Source organism: Setaria italica, chromosome I (assembly GCF_000263155.2).
Source record: "Setaria italica strain Yugu1 chromosome I, Setaria_italica_v2.0, whole genome shotgun sequence".
Lineage (NCBI taxonomy): Eukaryota > Viridiplantae > Streptophyta > Magnoliopsida > Poales > Poaceae > Setaria > Setaria italica.
In genome coordinates, this window is record NC_028450.1 from 32,647,628 (window position 1) to 32,661,159 (window position 13,532).

At 44.0% G+C, this 13,532-nt stretch overlaps 1 protein-coding gene across 2 annotated transcripts; it reads right to left on the reverse strand.

Annotated features, from left to right (window-relative positions):
* Positions 1-1,160: 1,160 nt before the first annotated feature.
* Positions 1,161-13,388, reverse strand: LOC101752618 (remorin). 2 transcript variants are annotated; one of them, XM_004953202.4, is made up of 5 exons: positions 13,028-13,347; positions 2,526-2,582; positions 2,360-2,447; positions 1,825-1,906; positions 1,161-1,571 (listed from the first exon to the last, which is right to left on the reverse strand). In XM_004953202.4, exons 1-5 carry the CDS (start codon positions 13,149-13,151, stop codon positions 1,371-1,373), a joined length of 552 nt encoding a protein of 183 aa, XP_004953259.1. In that variant the 5' UTR covers positions 13,152-13,347; the 3' UTR covers positions 1,161-1,370. The 2 variants fall into 2 exon arrangements, with proteins under 2 accessions (XP_004953259.1, XP_004953260.1); XM_004953203.3 differs by lacking the exons at positions 1,161-1,571; positions 1,825-1,906; positions 2,360-2,447; positions 2,526-2,582 and adding an exon at positions 4,944-5,805 and having other exon boundaries at positions 13,028-13,388.
* Between the last annotated feature and the right edge of the window lie 144 nt (positions 13,389-13,532).

The following is a 13,532-nucleotide window of genomic DNA, read 5'->3' on the forward strand; positions in this document are numbered from 1 at the left end:
TTGTGTCTTTTACCGCCAAATTGGTTTAGGGAAAGAAGAATCTTGCGCTTCCTTGTGTCTTTTACCGCCACATTTTCTGCTGCAGATCATAATCAAATATACTTCTGTTGGGCAGCAGTGCTTGCGCAGGGAAATAGAGATGCATAGTGATTCTGATTCAGAAAGGTATTTCTATATCGGCTAGAGGCCTTGATGCACTGTTATATGAAGAGTTAGCTTGACTTTGGCACCTTAAAAGATCTTTAGAGTCATTGAAAATATACAGTGGTACAATAGTTTATTTTGATAAAGTTTCCAAATAATCCGAGTTTTCATTTTTGCAAGCACTGTTATAGAGGGGGAGGAAAGATGGCTGAGCTCTCCAACTCTTTGCCAGTAGGTTAGGGCTGCTGGGTTCTCCGCTCCCAATGAATCCAACGGCCGACGTCATCTAAAAAGCTCACGGGTATAAGCTTGGGCCGACCTACACGACGGTCCAAGAAGGCCCTCCCAAGCGCGCGCGCACAGACTGGGTGAGACTTCATCAATGTCTCTGTAGGAGGGTCCTGGCCTCAATCCAGCCCAGCTCCTAGCCTGTGAAGATCATGAGGTTTGTACCGCGCGGGCCACCTGCCTGCCGCCTAACGGTGCGGCCTGCCAAAAATCTATCCTGGACCGCCCTACTCCTCACCTCTCACACCGGCGCGGCGGCGCCCGCGTCGCTGCTGCTTCGTACATCGTACCGCCGCCGGACCGGACGTAGGGGCGAGTCCCCGATCGACGTGGTCGTGTGATTCGCCAGAACGCGCGCGCAGCCTCGCATCGCACTTTCCGGCGCGTGGTGCTCGGCTCGATGCACCGCGTCCGCAATCAGCTGCCAACCAAGTCGTCGAGGCGCAGCCAAATCACAACCATAATCCGGGCCACACCGAACAGCAACCCCGTCGCCGTCGGTAGAATCGTTGAAGCCTCTTGATTATCAATACGATTTCTGTAGTAGCACATGTTTGGAAGTTTTAATATGGAGCCGTTCGTGCGTAACGTTAAGTTCTGAATCTAAACACTGAACACAAGGGGAATGGAAAAAAATTTCGCAATGAACTGGAGCGTCAGCCTTATTTTTTAACCGCATGCGAGTGTTCCTTCTCACACTAGTAAGAACAAATCATAGTACTACTATATTATACCAACAGATTTCTGTCTCCATATATAGAGCACATTTTGGAACATGAAGGGTAGGATTTACAGAGAATAAATAGAGGGAACAGTTACATATATAATTACATGATATGAATATGAGTAAGCAGCACCATATACTTGCAGCGCACAAAGAAGCAAATAACTTAAACACGTTGCCAAATTTCCGCGGAGCATCAACTTCAGACGTTTCCTTACGCCCCAAAGCACCCAAGAAATTTCTTTGGGGCTAGCCCGGTTGCGCGATACTTCGCCGCCATCTCCTCAGCCTTGAGAACTTCTTCACCACGCTGGGCCATAACCATGGCTCTCTTCTCTTCAGCCCGCCTATGGATGATTGCCTTCTTGTTCTTCATCTTCTCAGCATATTCAGCCTTCTTCTTTTCAAGTTCTTCCTGAACATTAGCACCAAGAGGTTAGATGTAAATTTTTTTTCCTAAAGAAAGTCATGACATGTCTATATTATGATCTGCCTATCACTAATATTTTTTTCTTCTTCTGAAATGCAACTAGAACAACACTAAAGACTAAACCACTTTTTTTTTTAATCAAAGCAAAGCACTTTTGAAGACCTTAGGGTAGTGCTGAGCAGGATTGACTCATCGGTATAAACATGATGTAACAAGAAAGATAAAAACGACAGCTTACTTCCTTCTTTTTGAGCTGAGCTTCTACGACTGACTTCTTTGTGTTCTCCCATGAAAGAATAATGGATTGTTTCTTAGCAGCCCTGTAAGATAGGTATTAGTTAGTGGATCCAAAGTCACAGTTTTCTGATTATTTCTTGATATATACTAGTACATACACTTTCTAATGAAATCATGAAAGTACACAACTGCAGAAAGGAAGGACTTGATTTAATACCATTTCCTTCACACGTTTGTGATCCTTCTTACTGGAGTCGTTCCCTTATGTTTGAATTAAACAGACTCTACCACACCATTGTATCTCAAAAGAGGGAGTCTTTAAGTGCCATCAATGAAAAATTTTATATAGCATTTTCCAAGAATGGGTATGTGTTTCTTTTTTGTTTGGGGAACAATTTTGCTCAAAGAAATAACCAAAGAATAATAGAAAAAAGTACCTATTTTTTTATGCCGAAACAAAAGGTGCCCGTGAATATTGGTAATCCCACCAACAAACACAAAATTGACTATGTGAGAATACCAATTTGAAAACATACTTGTGCTCTGCTTTCGCCTTCTCGTTCTCTTCCCATGCTTTAATCAAAGAGGTCTTCTTTTCCGTTTCCACCTTCGCGAGAGCAATGTCTAAATGTAGGTTACTTTAAATTAGTCGATTTTCATTATTGACTCAAAGGGAAGGATAAGAAGGATCAAGAAAATTACCTCTGTCATTTGAGTTCCTTGGTGCGTTCTTCTCAGCAGAAGTTTTATCAGCCATCTCTGGAAAGCATAAGAATGCATGGACAATCGGACATTATTCAGAATTTAGAATAAATAACTTGACTGAACATATCGCCCTAAGTAAAACAAGCAATAGCATTCAAAAAATCATGAACTTTTAAGCTTCATGCACCTTTTCTAGAGTGTCAGAACAAGTCATACATAATGGAGAAATTGATACAACCTCATACATTTTAAAAGTCATGGTTTATTTTATTTCACCAAGCTGGATTATTAAGTTCCAACTTCCAACTTGGCGTTGAAGTAAAGCGCTCTGAAAAAAACTACTATCGACAAGGCATCCTATCGCCTGCACTTGATAGCCCCGAACATGATAAAATACATAATTAGCAAACTTGTCAATCTATCTCATAGAGTACCTTGCAAGACATGGATCAATATTTCATTACTTTGAAGTTTGGAGTGCGATTGGATGCTACGGAATTGGTAGGGTATGTTTGTTCACCAGCAGGTCTGCAACTTGTGGTGAAAACTGAAAAATAGTTTCTGAAATGACACGACCACCTGAAGCTATCTATTCTGGTCAGTTCCGTTATGCTGACAATTGCTGAATTGTAGTAGGTAATCATGATGTAGGATTAGGAAAAAGGTAGCACCAGAGAAAAAGGCCTTTTGGAGACCAAACCTTGAATGCATCAGTTTGAAAGGATTAGCTAATGACAATTTTGTTTCAGAGTTCAGACCGATTTAAGGACTGTAATCTGCAGACCAGAAGTTTCTGAAATGGCAAGCACACCTGAAGCTATCTGAGATGCCGGTGGGCTAGCACCTTGGTGATGAGCGATTGACAACACGGTGTGCGTGTGACGTGTCTCTTGGCAGGTTGTGGTTGCAGGTGACAGGTGGAGACAAGGTACATGCGGCGACGAGTGAAGAACGAAGATAGGATGCCGCGTCGAAAAACCGCGGGGGCGGAGAAGGGCGGATCGAGGCTTGCGTTCGAGGGACAGGCGATCGTGCGGTGTACGTCTACTGTACCTGGCTACACGGCGGGAGGACGTCGATGGAGGTTTCCGGATTATGCCACAAAATCCGGGGTTCGCTGGTTGAGCCACAAAGCCATGCATCGTACCGGGACGCTCGTGCGGCGTGCGAAGATGGAAATTCTGGCGATCGCGATACGATTTCGGATGGTTGTGCGGCGACATCGCGAGGATCACATCGCGGAGATGGAGGGATCGCGGACATCGCGGAATTTGCCATGGAGGACGTAATTGGAATTTACGCCCCTACGTTGGATTTATTTAGCGTAGGGGGTTATGTGAAAATAGGTCGTGCCACCCTTTGGAGATATAAATATGTGGCACCTAGGGTTGAGGGAAAAGTGGACGTTTTGGACTCCCGGCGAGTTACTATTCACGCGTGAACAGTACCCGTGAACAGTACTCGTGCCCTGGGGTTCCACGGTTCAATTTTCCTCTCTCCGGTCTAGCCTAGGGTTTGAATTCTAGTGAGAGGTTTTTGTTGATCTCTCCGATTAAGAGAGGGAGGATGTTCGGGCGGAGGCTAGATGCACTTTTGTAAGTTCAATTACTCGATTTAATCTTTCATCTATAATGATTGATCTTGTGCATCTCGATTGGTTCTTTACAATTCTCGTCAGCATCTGATATAGTCTGTTTGTTTTATTTTTATCTCAAGATCCGTAAGTCCGATTGACGTGATTCCAGTTGGGTTAGTTTCGTTATTTCATCTAGTTTAATCTGAAAAATGTTTAGGTCGATCGGAGTTACGGATTTTCGTCCACATCAGGTTTACTAGGTACATAGAGTTCTGTCCAGATTTGAAAAACGTGATTTATTCAGGTTTTGTGTTTAGGGGAAGGGTTAGAAATATTTGTTAGAAAGTTTTGGCTTCTGCGACCATTCACCCCCCCCCTCTGGTCGCCCGTTTCGGTCCTTCAATTGGTATCAGAGCCGGTTTAGGTTTTCTATACCTTAATCGGTGCTGAAAGCTATGGCGACCAATGAAAAGTTTGATGTTCGCGCTCCGTTTTTTGATGGGACTGATTATGATTACTGGAAGGCACGTATGACCAACTATCTCAAAGGCAAGTCGCTGAAGCTATGGAAAATCACACAAAATGCCACATATGTGATTCCAGCTGAGGAACCGACTGACGCCGCTGAGATCGGGCTTCTTGAAACAAATCATCGTGCTGTTGCTATTTTACAGGCTTCTATTTGTAAAACTGAATATGATCGGGTTTCTAGTGAAGATCTCGCTTATCAGATCTGGGAGAAACTTAGAAAATATCATGAAGGCTCAAACACTGTGAAAAACCGAAAATTTGAGATTCACCGAAAAGAGTTTGATGCTTTTTGCCAATTGCCTAGTGAGTCTATTGATGACATGTTTGCACGTTTTCAAGTGATTGTTAATAAGATGAAGGCCATGAATAGAAATATGCCTTATGATGATCATGCTAGGGCTCTCAGATTATTACATTCACTTAATGATGAATGGGATATGAAAGTTGAGGCGATCGTTGAATCTGTAGGTTATGAAACTCTCACCACTGATGAGCTTTACAGTAAGCTCAAATCAAAAGAGATTGAAATTGTTTCTAAGCGTAAATTGAAAAATCCCATGGCTGCTTCTTCTTCTGACGTTCCAATGGCTTTGGTTTCTGGAAATAAGACTAACACTAATGCTAATCCAAATGTTTCCAGTTTTGCTTTGTCTTCTTTGTGTCATGTTGCAGATGAGGAGTTGGAGGTGCTAGATGATGATCAGCTTGTACTGCTCTCCAACAAGTTTAAGCGTGTGTATGACAACAGGCGTAATAGAAGACGTTCAGATGGTTGCTTCAACTGTGGTGAGCGAGGACACTTTGCTGCTGATTGCCCAAACAAGCAGAGATCTTTTGAGCAGGGCAATAACTCCTCCAGGCGCCAGGAGAAGTTCAGGGAGAGGAAGAAGAAGAAGGATAAGCAATGGAAGAAAGGCGGACAAAAATACTCTGACAAGCAAGTCGCTAAGGCTGCAAATGTTTTGTTATCTTCTCTTGGACAGTATGTTTCAGGTGGCTCGTCAGACTCCAGCGATTCAGATTTCGAGGATGAGACACCCAAGAAGAAGACAGACGGACTTTGCTTCATCACTGACGCCGGCATCAATGATGGGATATGTACTATGGCCTTGGAGGGTGATGCATCAACCGACAGCAACGATGAAACTTCTGATGATGAGGTCGATACTTCTGCAGAACAAAGAATAGCTAATTTAACTAAAATTGTTCATAAGCAAAATAAAGTGTTGGCTAAACTTAAAACTGATTATGATAAAACTTGTGCTGAACTAGCTACTCTCAAAAATGCTGCATCTAATCCTGCTGAACCTGATGAATGTGAAGAATGCTCAATTCATATGATTTCGCTGTCTAAATTGCAAACCAAGTATTCTTCCATTGTTGATGATCGAGATAAACTTTACGCTGAACTAAATGAACTTCGTTCTCGGTCGAATTTGCTTGGTACTTGTGTTTCTTGCCCGCTTTTGAAAGTTGACTTGGATAATGCTTTATGTCGGGTAAAAAATTTTGAAGAACACACTTGTCCTGATTTGCCGGATTGTTTGATTTGTCCAACTTTACGATCTGAATTAAATGTTGCTAAATCACATATTGTTGAGTTGGAAAAACACACTTGTCCGGTTCTTCCTTCATGCCTAACTTGTCCTAATTTTGTTGTTGAAAATAATGATTTAAGGGCCAAACTTGCTGATTTGGAAGAAGAAAATAAGCATTTGAGAACTATTCTTGGTTGGTGTTCTATTCGTGAGCCTCAAATTGGTATGGCTATTGCTCAAATTAAACGGGGTGAGCGTTTTGGTCCCGGTTATGACTTGAAACATGTTTTTGGTGAAAAAAGTGGACCGCCTGTTGATGAGAAGAATCCACCTTTGGCTAAATATACTGGACCACCTCCTAGGAAGGGTTCAGGTGTCACCTCTGATGGGTTGCTGGTTGAGACATCTAGATCTGCTCCTAAAAAGCAGGTTTGGGCGCCTAAGCCAAAACACTTCAAGGGTATACAAAATACTAAGCCAAATGGTTCTTCTTGTGATCATTTTGCTAAGCCTGTTTTTGTTGCTTCTAGCTCTAATGCTGAGGCTTCTATCGCTCCTGCACGCAAGCTTTATCATTGTGATTTTTGCAGTCATGATGGTCATCTTTATGAGTTCTGTTATCGGAGGATGCGTGCTGAACGACGTGAGCACCCCACACGTGGTACTCATGATCGTCGTGTTTTTAGATGTGAGCAGTACCCTGTACGTGGTACTCATGATCGTCCTATTTTGAGACGTGAGCCATTTGTTCGCTCTTCTGGTTTTCGCTCACGTACTCGTGCTCTTGCACAACATCGGGATGACAGACCACGTTTTCCCCCTCGTGGTTCTCATCGTTTTTTTGAGAGCTTTGATTTTGCTAATGCTTCTTTTGAGCAAGTGGCTCAGCACTGGTTTTCATTACATTATCCTAACCCCAGTGTTGAGTCATTAGCTCACCCTCGCTCTCGTTGTTGATTGCAGGTTGGAGGCGAGGAGGACATATGGATAATGGACTCCGGTTGTTCGCGCCACATGACCGGAGATGATAAATGGTTCTCCAGCCTCACCCCCACGAGCGTAAAGGAAAACATCACTTTTGGGGATAAAAGTCAAGGTAAGGTAATGGCGCATGGCTGCATCAAGGTAACAGATAAATACACGTTAAAGGATGTCGCATTGGTAAAGAATTTGCATTATAATTTGCTGTCTGTTTCGCAACTTCTTGAGGATGATTTTGAGGTTCGTTTTAAGAAAGGAAATTCGCGTGTTCTTGATTCTGCTGGTAACCTTGTTTGCAAGATTTCTCCTTTTAGACGGATTTTTAAAGCTGATTTTTCTAAATCTTTTGGTGAAACTCGCTGTTTAGTTGCTCATGGTTCCCCCCTGATTTGGAAGTGGCATCGTCGGTTGGGCCACTTGAGCTTTGATTTGCTTTGTCGTTTGAGTTCATTGGATTTAATTGATGGTTTACCGAAACTCAAGTTTGAAAAGGATTTGATTTGTGCTCCCTGCAAGCATGGAAAAATGGTTGCTGCTTCTCATTCACCTGTGACTCAGGTGATGACGAGACGACCAGGTGAACTGTTACATATGGACACTGTTGGTCCAGCCCGTGTTCGGTCTGCTGGTGGGAAGTGGTATGTGCTCGTCGTTGTGGACGATTTTTCTCGATATTCATGGGTGTTCTTTTTGGAATCTAAGGATGAGGCTTTCTCACATGTTCATGATCTTGTTCTGAAGCTGAAAAATGAGTTGTCAAATAATGCCGTTAGAGCAATTCGCAGTGACAACGGTACGGAATTCAAGAATTCTCGCATGAAATCTTTCTGTTCAGAACAAGGTTTAGATCATCAGTTTTCCTCACCTTACGTTCCTCCCCAGAACGGTGTTGTTGAGCGTAAAAATCGTACGCTTGTTGAGATGGCTAGGACAATGCTTGATGAACATAAAACTCCTAGACGCTTTTGGGCTGAGGCTATCAACACCGCTTGCTATGTTGCTAATCGCATTTTTCTGAGAGCTTTTCTAGGAAAAACATCTTATGAGTTGAGATTTGGTCGACCTCCCAAAGTTTTCCACCTTCGAGTTTTTGGCTGCAAGTGTTTTATATTGAAAAAGGGAAATTTGGATAAATTTGAATCGCGTTCTTCCGATGGATTATTTTTGGGGTATGCCTTGCAAGGGAGAGCGTACCGTGTGCTTAATCTTGATACTAACCGTATCGATGAGACATGTGAGGTCACCTTCGACGAGACAATGCCTTGTTTTTCTTCTGCTTTTGAGTGTGCAGGTGATGACGAGATCGGGCAGGATATTTTTGAGGATGAGAAAGAGGAAGATGGATGTGATGACGATGATGACGATGATGCCCAGCCTGCGATGCAGGGGGAGCCTGGCGCCCAGCCTGCGCAGGCGCCCTCCACCACTTTGGAGGATGGACCATCGCCGACACGTATATCTACAGCAGAGCCTGCAGCTTCACCGACTGTTGATCATGTACCGGCTGCAGTTGAGGGGGAGGCGATTTCAGAACGTACAGCACCACGACACATTCAGAATCGTCATCCTGCCAAGAACATAATAGGTAATTTGGATGAACGCACGACAAGGAACAGAGGTACGAAAAATAAAAATTATTGTGTCTTTGCGCATACTGCCTTTGTTGCCTCTTTTGAACCCCGAGATGTTGGACATGCTTTATCTGATTCTAACTGGGTCAATGCCATGCATGAGGAGTTAGAAAATTTTGCACGGAATCAGGTTTGGGTTTTGGTTGATCCTCCTCCTTCTTGTAAACCAATTGGAACTAAATGGATCTTTAAGAACAAACAAGGGGAAGATGGTCATGTTGTTAGAAATAAAGCTAGGTTGGTTGCTCAGGGCTTTTCTCAAAAAGAGGGTATTGATTATGGTGAAACTTTTGCTCCTGTTGCTCGTTTAGAAGCCATTCGTATTTTGCTTGCATTTGCTGCTTCACGTGGATATAAGCTTTATCAAATGGACGTGAAAAGTGCTTTTCTGAATGGTTTTATAGAAGAAGAAGTTTATGTTAAACAACCGCCTGGTTTTGAACATCCCAATTTTCCTGATCGTGTTTTTAAGTTGCAAAAGGCTTTATATGGTTTGAAGCAAGCACCTCGTGCTTGGTATGCTAGATTGAAAACTTTTCTGCTTAAAAACGGGTTCAAAATGGGTTCAGTTGATAAAACTCTTTTTCTCCTCAGGCAAGGCAATGACACTTTAATAGTTCAGATTTATGTGGATGATATCATTTTCGGTGGTTCTTCTCATGCTCTTTTGAAAAAGTTTGCAGATGTGATGAGTAAAGAATTTGAGATGTCTATGATGGGCGAGCTGCATTTCTTTCTTGGCTTACAAATAAAACAAACTTCGGAAGGTACATTTGTGCATCAGGGAAAGTACACGAAGGATGTCCTGAAGAAGTTTGCGATGGATGATGCGAAGCCAATTTCTACACCCATGCCGACTAGCGCTGCTTTGGATGCTGATGAGGACGGAGAGCCCGTGGATCAGAAGGAATATCGAAGCATGATTGGGTCGCTGCTGTACTTGACTGCTACGAGGCCAGATATACACTTTGCTGTGTGTATGTGTGCTCGTTTTCAGGCGTCCCCCAGGACTTCTCACCGTCAGGCGGTGAAGCGCATAATGAGGTATCTTCGATTTACTCCTGCATTTGGCCTTTGGTACTCTGCTGCTTCAACTCTCAGTTTGTGTGGTTATTCGGATGCTGATTTTGCTGGGTGTCGTTTGGATAGAAAGTCTACATCGGGTACTTGCCAATTTTTGGGTTCTTCACTTGTTTCTTGGTCCTCTAGAAAACAATCTAATGTTGCTCAATCTACTACAGAGGCTGAGTATGTTGCTGCTGCTAGTTGTTGTTCTCAACTTTTATGGATGATAGCTACCCTTCGCGATTTTGGTTTGTCGTTTTCTCGCGTTCCTCTCTTGTGTGACAGCACTAGCGCTATAAGTGTTGCAAAGAATCCTGTGCTTCACTCTAAGACGAAACACATTGAGGTTCGTCATCATTTTCTGAGGGATCATGTTGAGAAGGGTGATATTAAGCTTAAATACATTGATACTAGTCAGCAACTTGCTGATATTCTGACTAAACCACTCGATCAAACCACGTTTGCACGTTTGCGTGGTGAGTTCGGGGTGTGTTACCCATTCTAGTATCATTGTAAGTTGCTTCAGTTACATATGCCTTATACTTATTTTGGCTAGTTTGCGATCGATGCTTTTGGAGAGGTTTGAATGCTTTGCTTGACCAATTTTTATTTTGAAAACAGCACAGATATATACTTAAAAAATTATGTTGGGCTATGCTTGCTTTTCTGAATCTAGTGACTTGTTGAATACTTGACATATATCTTGCTCATGGTTCGGTAGTCAGCTTCTTTTAATGGGTTTTCACTGCAAATGTAACTCACAATCCAAGTTTTAACTCGGGAGTGCATAGTATGGTTGTGAGCTAAAACTCTGAATTCCCATATCTCTGCTATTTAGCTCATGATCTGCTTGCCTTACTGAGAATTTAAATATGGGCGCAACTCTGTTTTTCCCATGTCCCTGCTGGTTCTCGCTCATAAACAAAATTAAACAAACTGGCTGGGCACAACTCTTGCTTCCCATGTCCCTGCTTATCATGCTCACAAAAGTCAGACTTAATGCATTTGTGGGCGTTGCAGTGAACTTTGACTGAAGCTGTGTATCTGTCGTGTGAGCTCGCTATATGTTTTGTCTTCAGCTTTGCACTGAGTTTGGAATGTGCACGTTTTTGCCTGGCACATTAGTTTTCAAACAGATTTCAGTTCTAAAATTTTTATTGGTCATGGCATTGTATTGTTCCTTCTCTGGATAGCTAGTGTTGTTGGTTAGCTTTTATAAGTATTTGGCATATGTCTCAGAAGCTTCAACTTGTGCTTTCTCACATGCTTTTCTCTAAATTGGTTCCTTGCATTTTATCTTGATGGAGTGCTTTGTCAACAAGGGGGAGAGTGAGTAGCGCACAAATTCATTCTTGCAGGGGGAGTTCGTTCATTCAGGGGGAGTTTTGCTGAAATTTGTGAGTTTTGCTGCTGAGATTGCTTTTGGGAGATTGATATGGCTTTTGATTGAGTGAATTTCTGTCTTGATTGTGTCGAGCCTAGCTTTTTCGCTAGCCCATGTCTTTGGGGATTAAGATCGTTTCTTTTTCTTTCTTTTTATTTTTCTTTTTCAGTACGAATAAATTTGTGCGGTGTGGTGTTGTCAATGCACTCATCAAGGGGGAGATTGAGATGCCGGTGGGCTAGCACCTTGGTGATGAGCGATTGACAACACGGTGTGCGTGTGACGTGTCTCTTGGCAGGTTGTGGTTGCAGGTGACAGGTGGAGACAAGGTACATGCGGCGACGAGTGAAGAACGAAGATAGGATGCCGCGTCGAAAAACCGCGGGGGCGGAGAAGGGCGGATCGAGGCTTGCGTTCGAGGGACAGGCGATCGTGCGGTGTACGTCTACTGTACCTGGCTACACGGCGGGAGGACGTCGATGGAGGTTTCCGGATTATGCCACAAAATCCGGGGTTCGCTGGTTGAGCCACAAAGCCATGCATCGTACCGGGACGCTCGTGCGGCGTGCGAAGATGGAAATTCTGGCGATCGCGATACGATTTCGGATGGTTGTGCGGCGACATCGCGAGGATCACATCGCGGAGATGGAGGGATCGCGGACATCGCGGAATTTGCCATGGAGGACGTAATTGGAATTTACGCCCCTACGTTGGATTTATTTAGCGTAGGGGGTTATGTGAAAATAGGTCGTGCCACCCTTTGGAGATATAAATATGTGGCACCTAGGGTTGAGGGAAAAGTGGACGTTTTGGACTCCCGGCGAGTTACTATTCACGCGTGAACAGTACCCGTGAACAGTACTCGTGCCCTGGGGTTCCACGGTTCAATTTTCCTCTCTCCGGTCTAGCCTAGGGTTTGAATTCTAGTGAGAGGTTTTTGTTGATCTCTCCGATTAAGAGAGGGAGGATGTTCGGGCGGAGGCTAGATGCACTTTTGTAAGTTCAATTACTCGATTTAATCTTTCATCTATAATGATTGATCTTGTGCATCTCGATTGGTTCTTTACAATTCTCGTCAGCATCTGATATAGTCTGTTTGTTTTATTTTTATCTCAAGATCCGTAAGTCCGATTGACGTGATTCCAGTTGGGTTAGTTTCGTTATTTCATCTAGTTTAATCTGAAAAATGTTTAGGTCGATCGGAGTTACGGATTTTCGTCCACATCAGGTTTACTAGGTACATAGAGTTCTGTCCAGATTTGAAAAACGTGATTTATTCAGGTTTTGTGTTTAGGGGAAGGGTTAGAAATATTTGTTAGAAAGTTTTGGCTTCTGCGACCATTCACCCCCCCCTCTGGTCGCCCGTTACGATCCTTCACTATCTGTTCTGGTCAGTTCTGTTATGCCGACAATTGCTGAGTTATTGCAGTAGGTAATCGTGATGTAGGATTAGGAAAAAGGTAGCATCAGAGAAAAGGCCCTTTTGGAGACCAAAACTTCAACGTATCAGTTTGAAGAGATTAACTAATGACAACTTTTTTAAGCGGACCGATTCAAGGACTATAATCTGCAGATCAGAAGTTTCTTGGCTAAACGACCTGATATCTGGAAGGATTCTGAATTTGATACGATTGCAGAACCCATGCGACAAACTGTCAGCGCTCTGGAAAATCACGAAGAAAAACTGTACTCATATGTGCTTTGTTCGAAGAAACTGAAACTCGCATGTCTCTGCTAGACTGCGCTACTACTACTACCATAAAGCTCAAGACAGGGTGAAAGGAAGTACTCACTGTCGACGACGACAAGGGCCTTGGAGTCACCAGCCGGCGGCCCGGGCGCCGGGACGACGGCCTTCCCCTCCGCCACGTCCTTCGCGGCCGGCGCCTCCGCCTTCTTCGGGCCCTCCGCTGCCATCGCCCAGCTCTCTCTCTCTCTCTCTCTCTCTCTCTCTCTCTCTCTCTCTCTCTCTCTCTCTCTCACACACACACACACACACACACACACACACACACACACACAGGCGAACCCGCGCACGCTGCCGAATTTTCTCGACTTGTTTTCGCCGCTGCCGGGCGTGTACGTGGCCGCACGCTGGTGCTCCCTGGTAATATATACACAGCTTCGTCCGCGCCGGCCGGGCCTAGCTGGCGTGGAGCGACTAGCGAGAGGTTCGGAGCTCGGAAAAAAGCTTCGCGAGCGGGCGCGCGAAAGTAAACGCAAGTTGGGTGTAGCCGTAGGACACCCGCTGTGCAACGGTCTCAACCGCTCGTTCCAAAGCAGCCAGCTTTTCAGAGC

Coding starts and splice junctions, on each gene's coding strand:
- LOC101752618 (XM_004953203.3), bottom strand. CDS start 13,151: ATGGCAGCGGAGGGCCCGAAGAAGGCGGAGGCGCCGGCCGCGAAGGAC. Junction 5,806..13,027: donor GGCCCTTGTCGTCGTCGACA/GTGAGTACTTCC, acceptor TTTGTTCTGCAG/AAGTATCGACCTCATCATCA.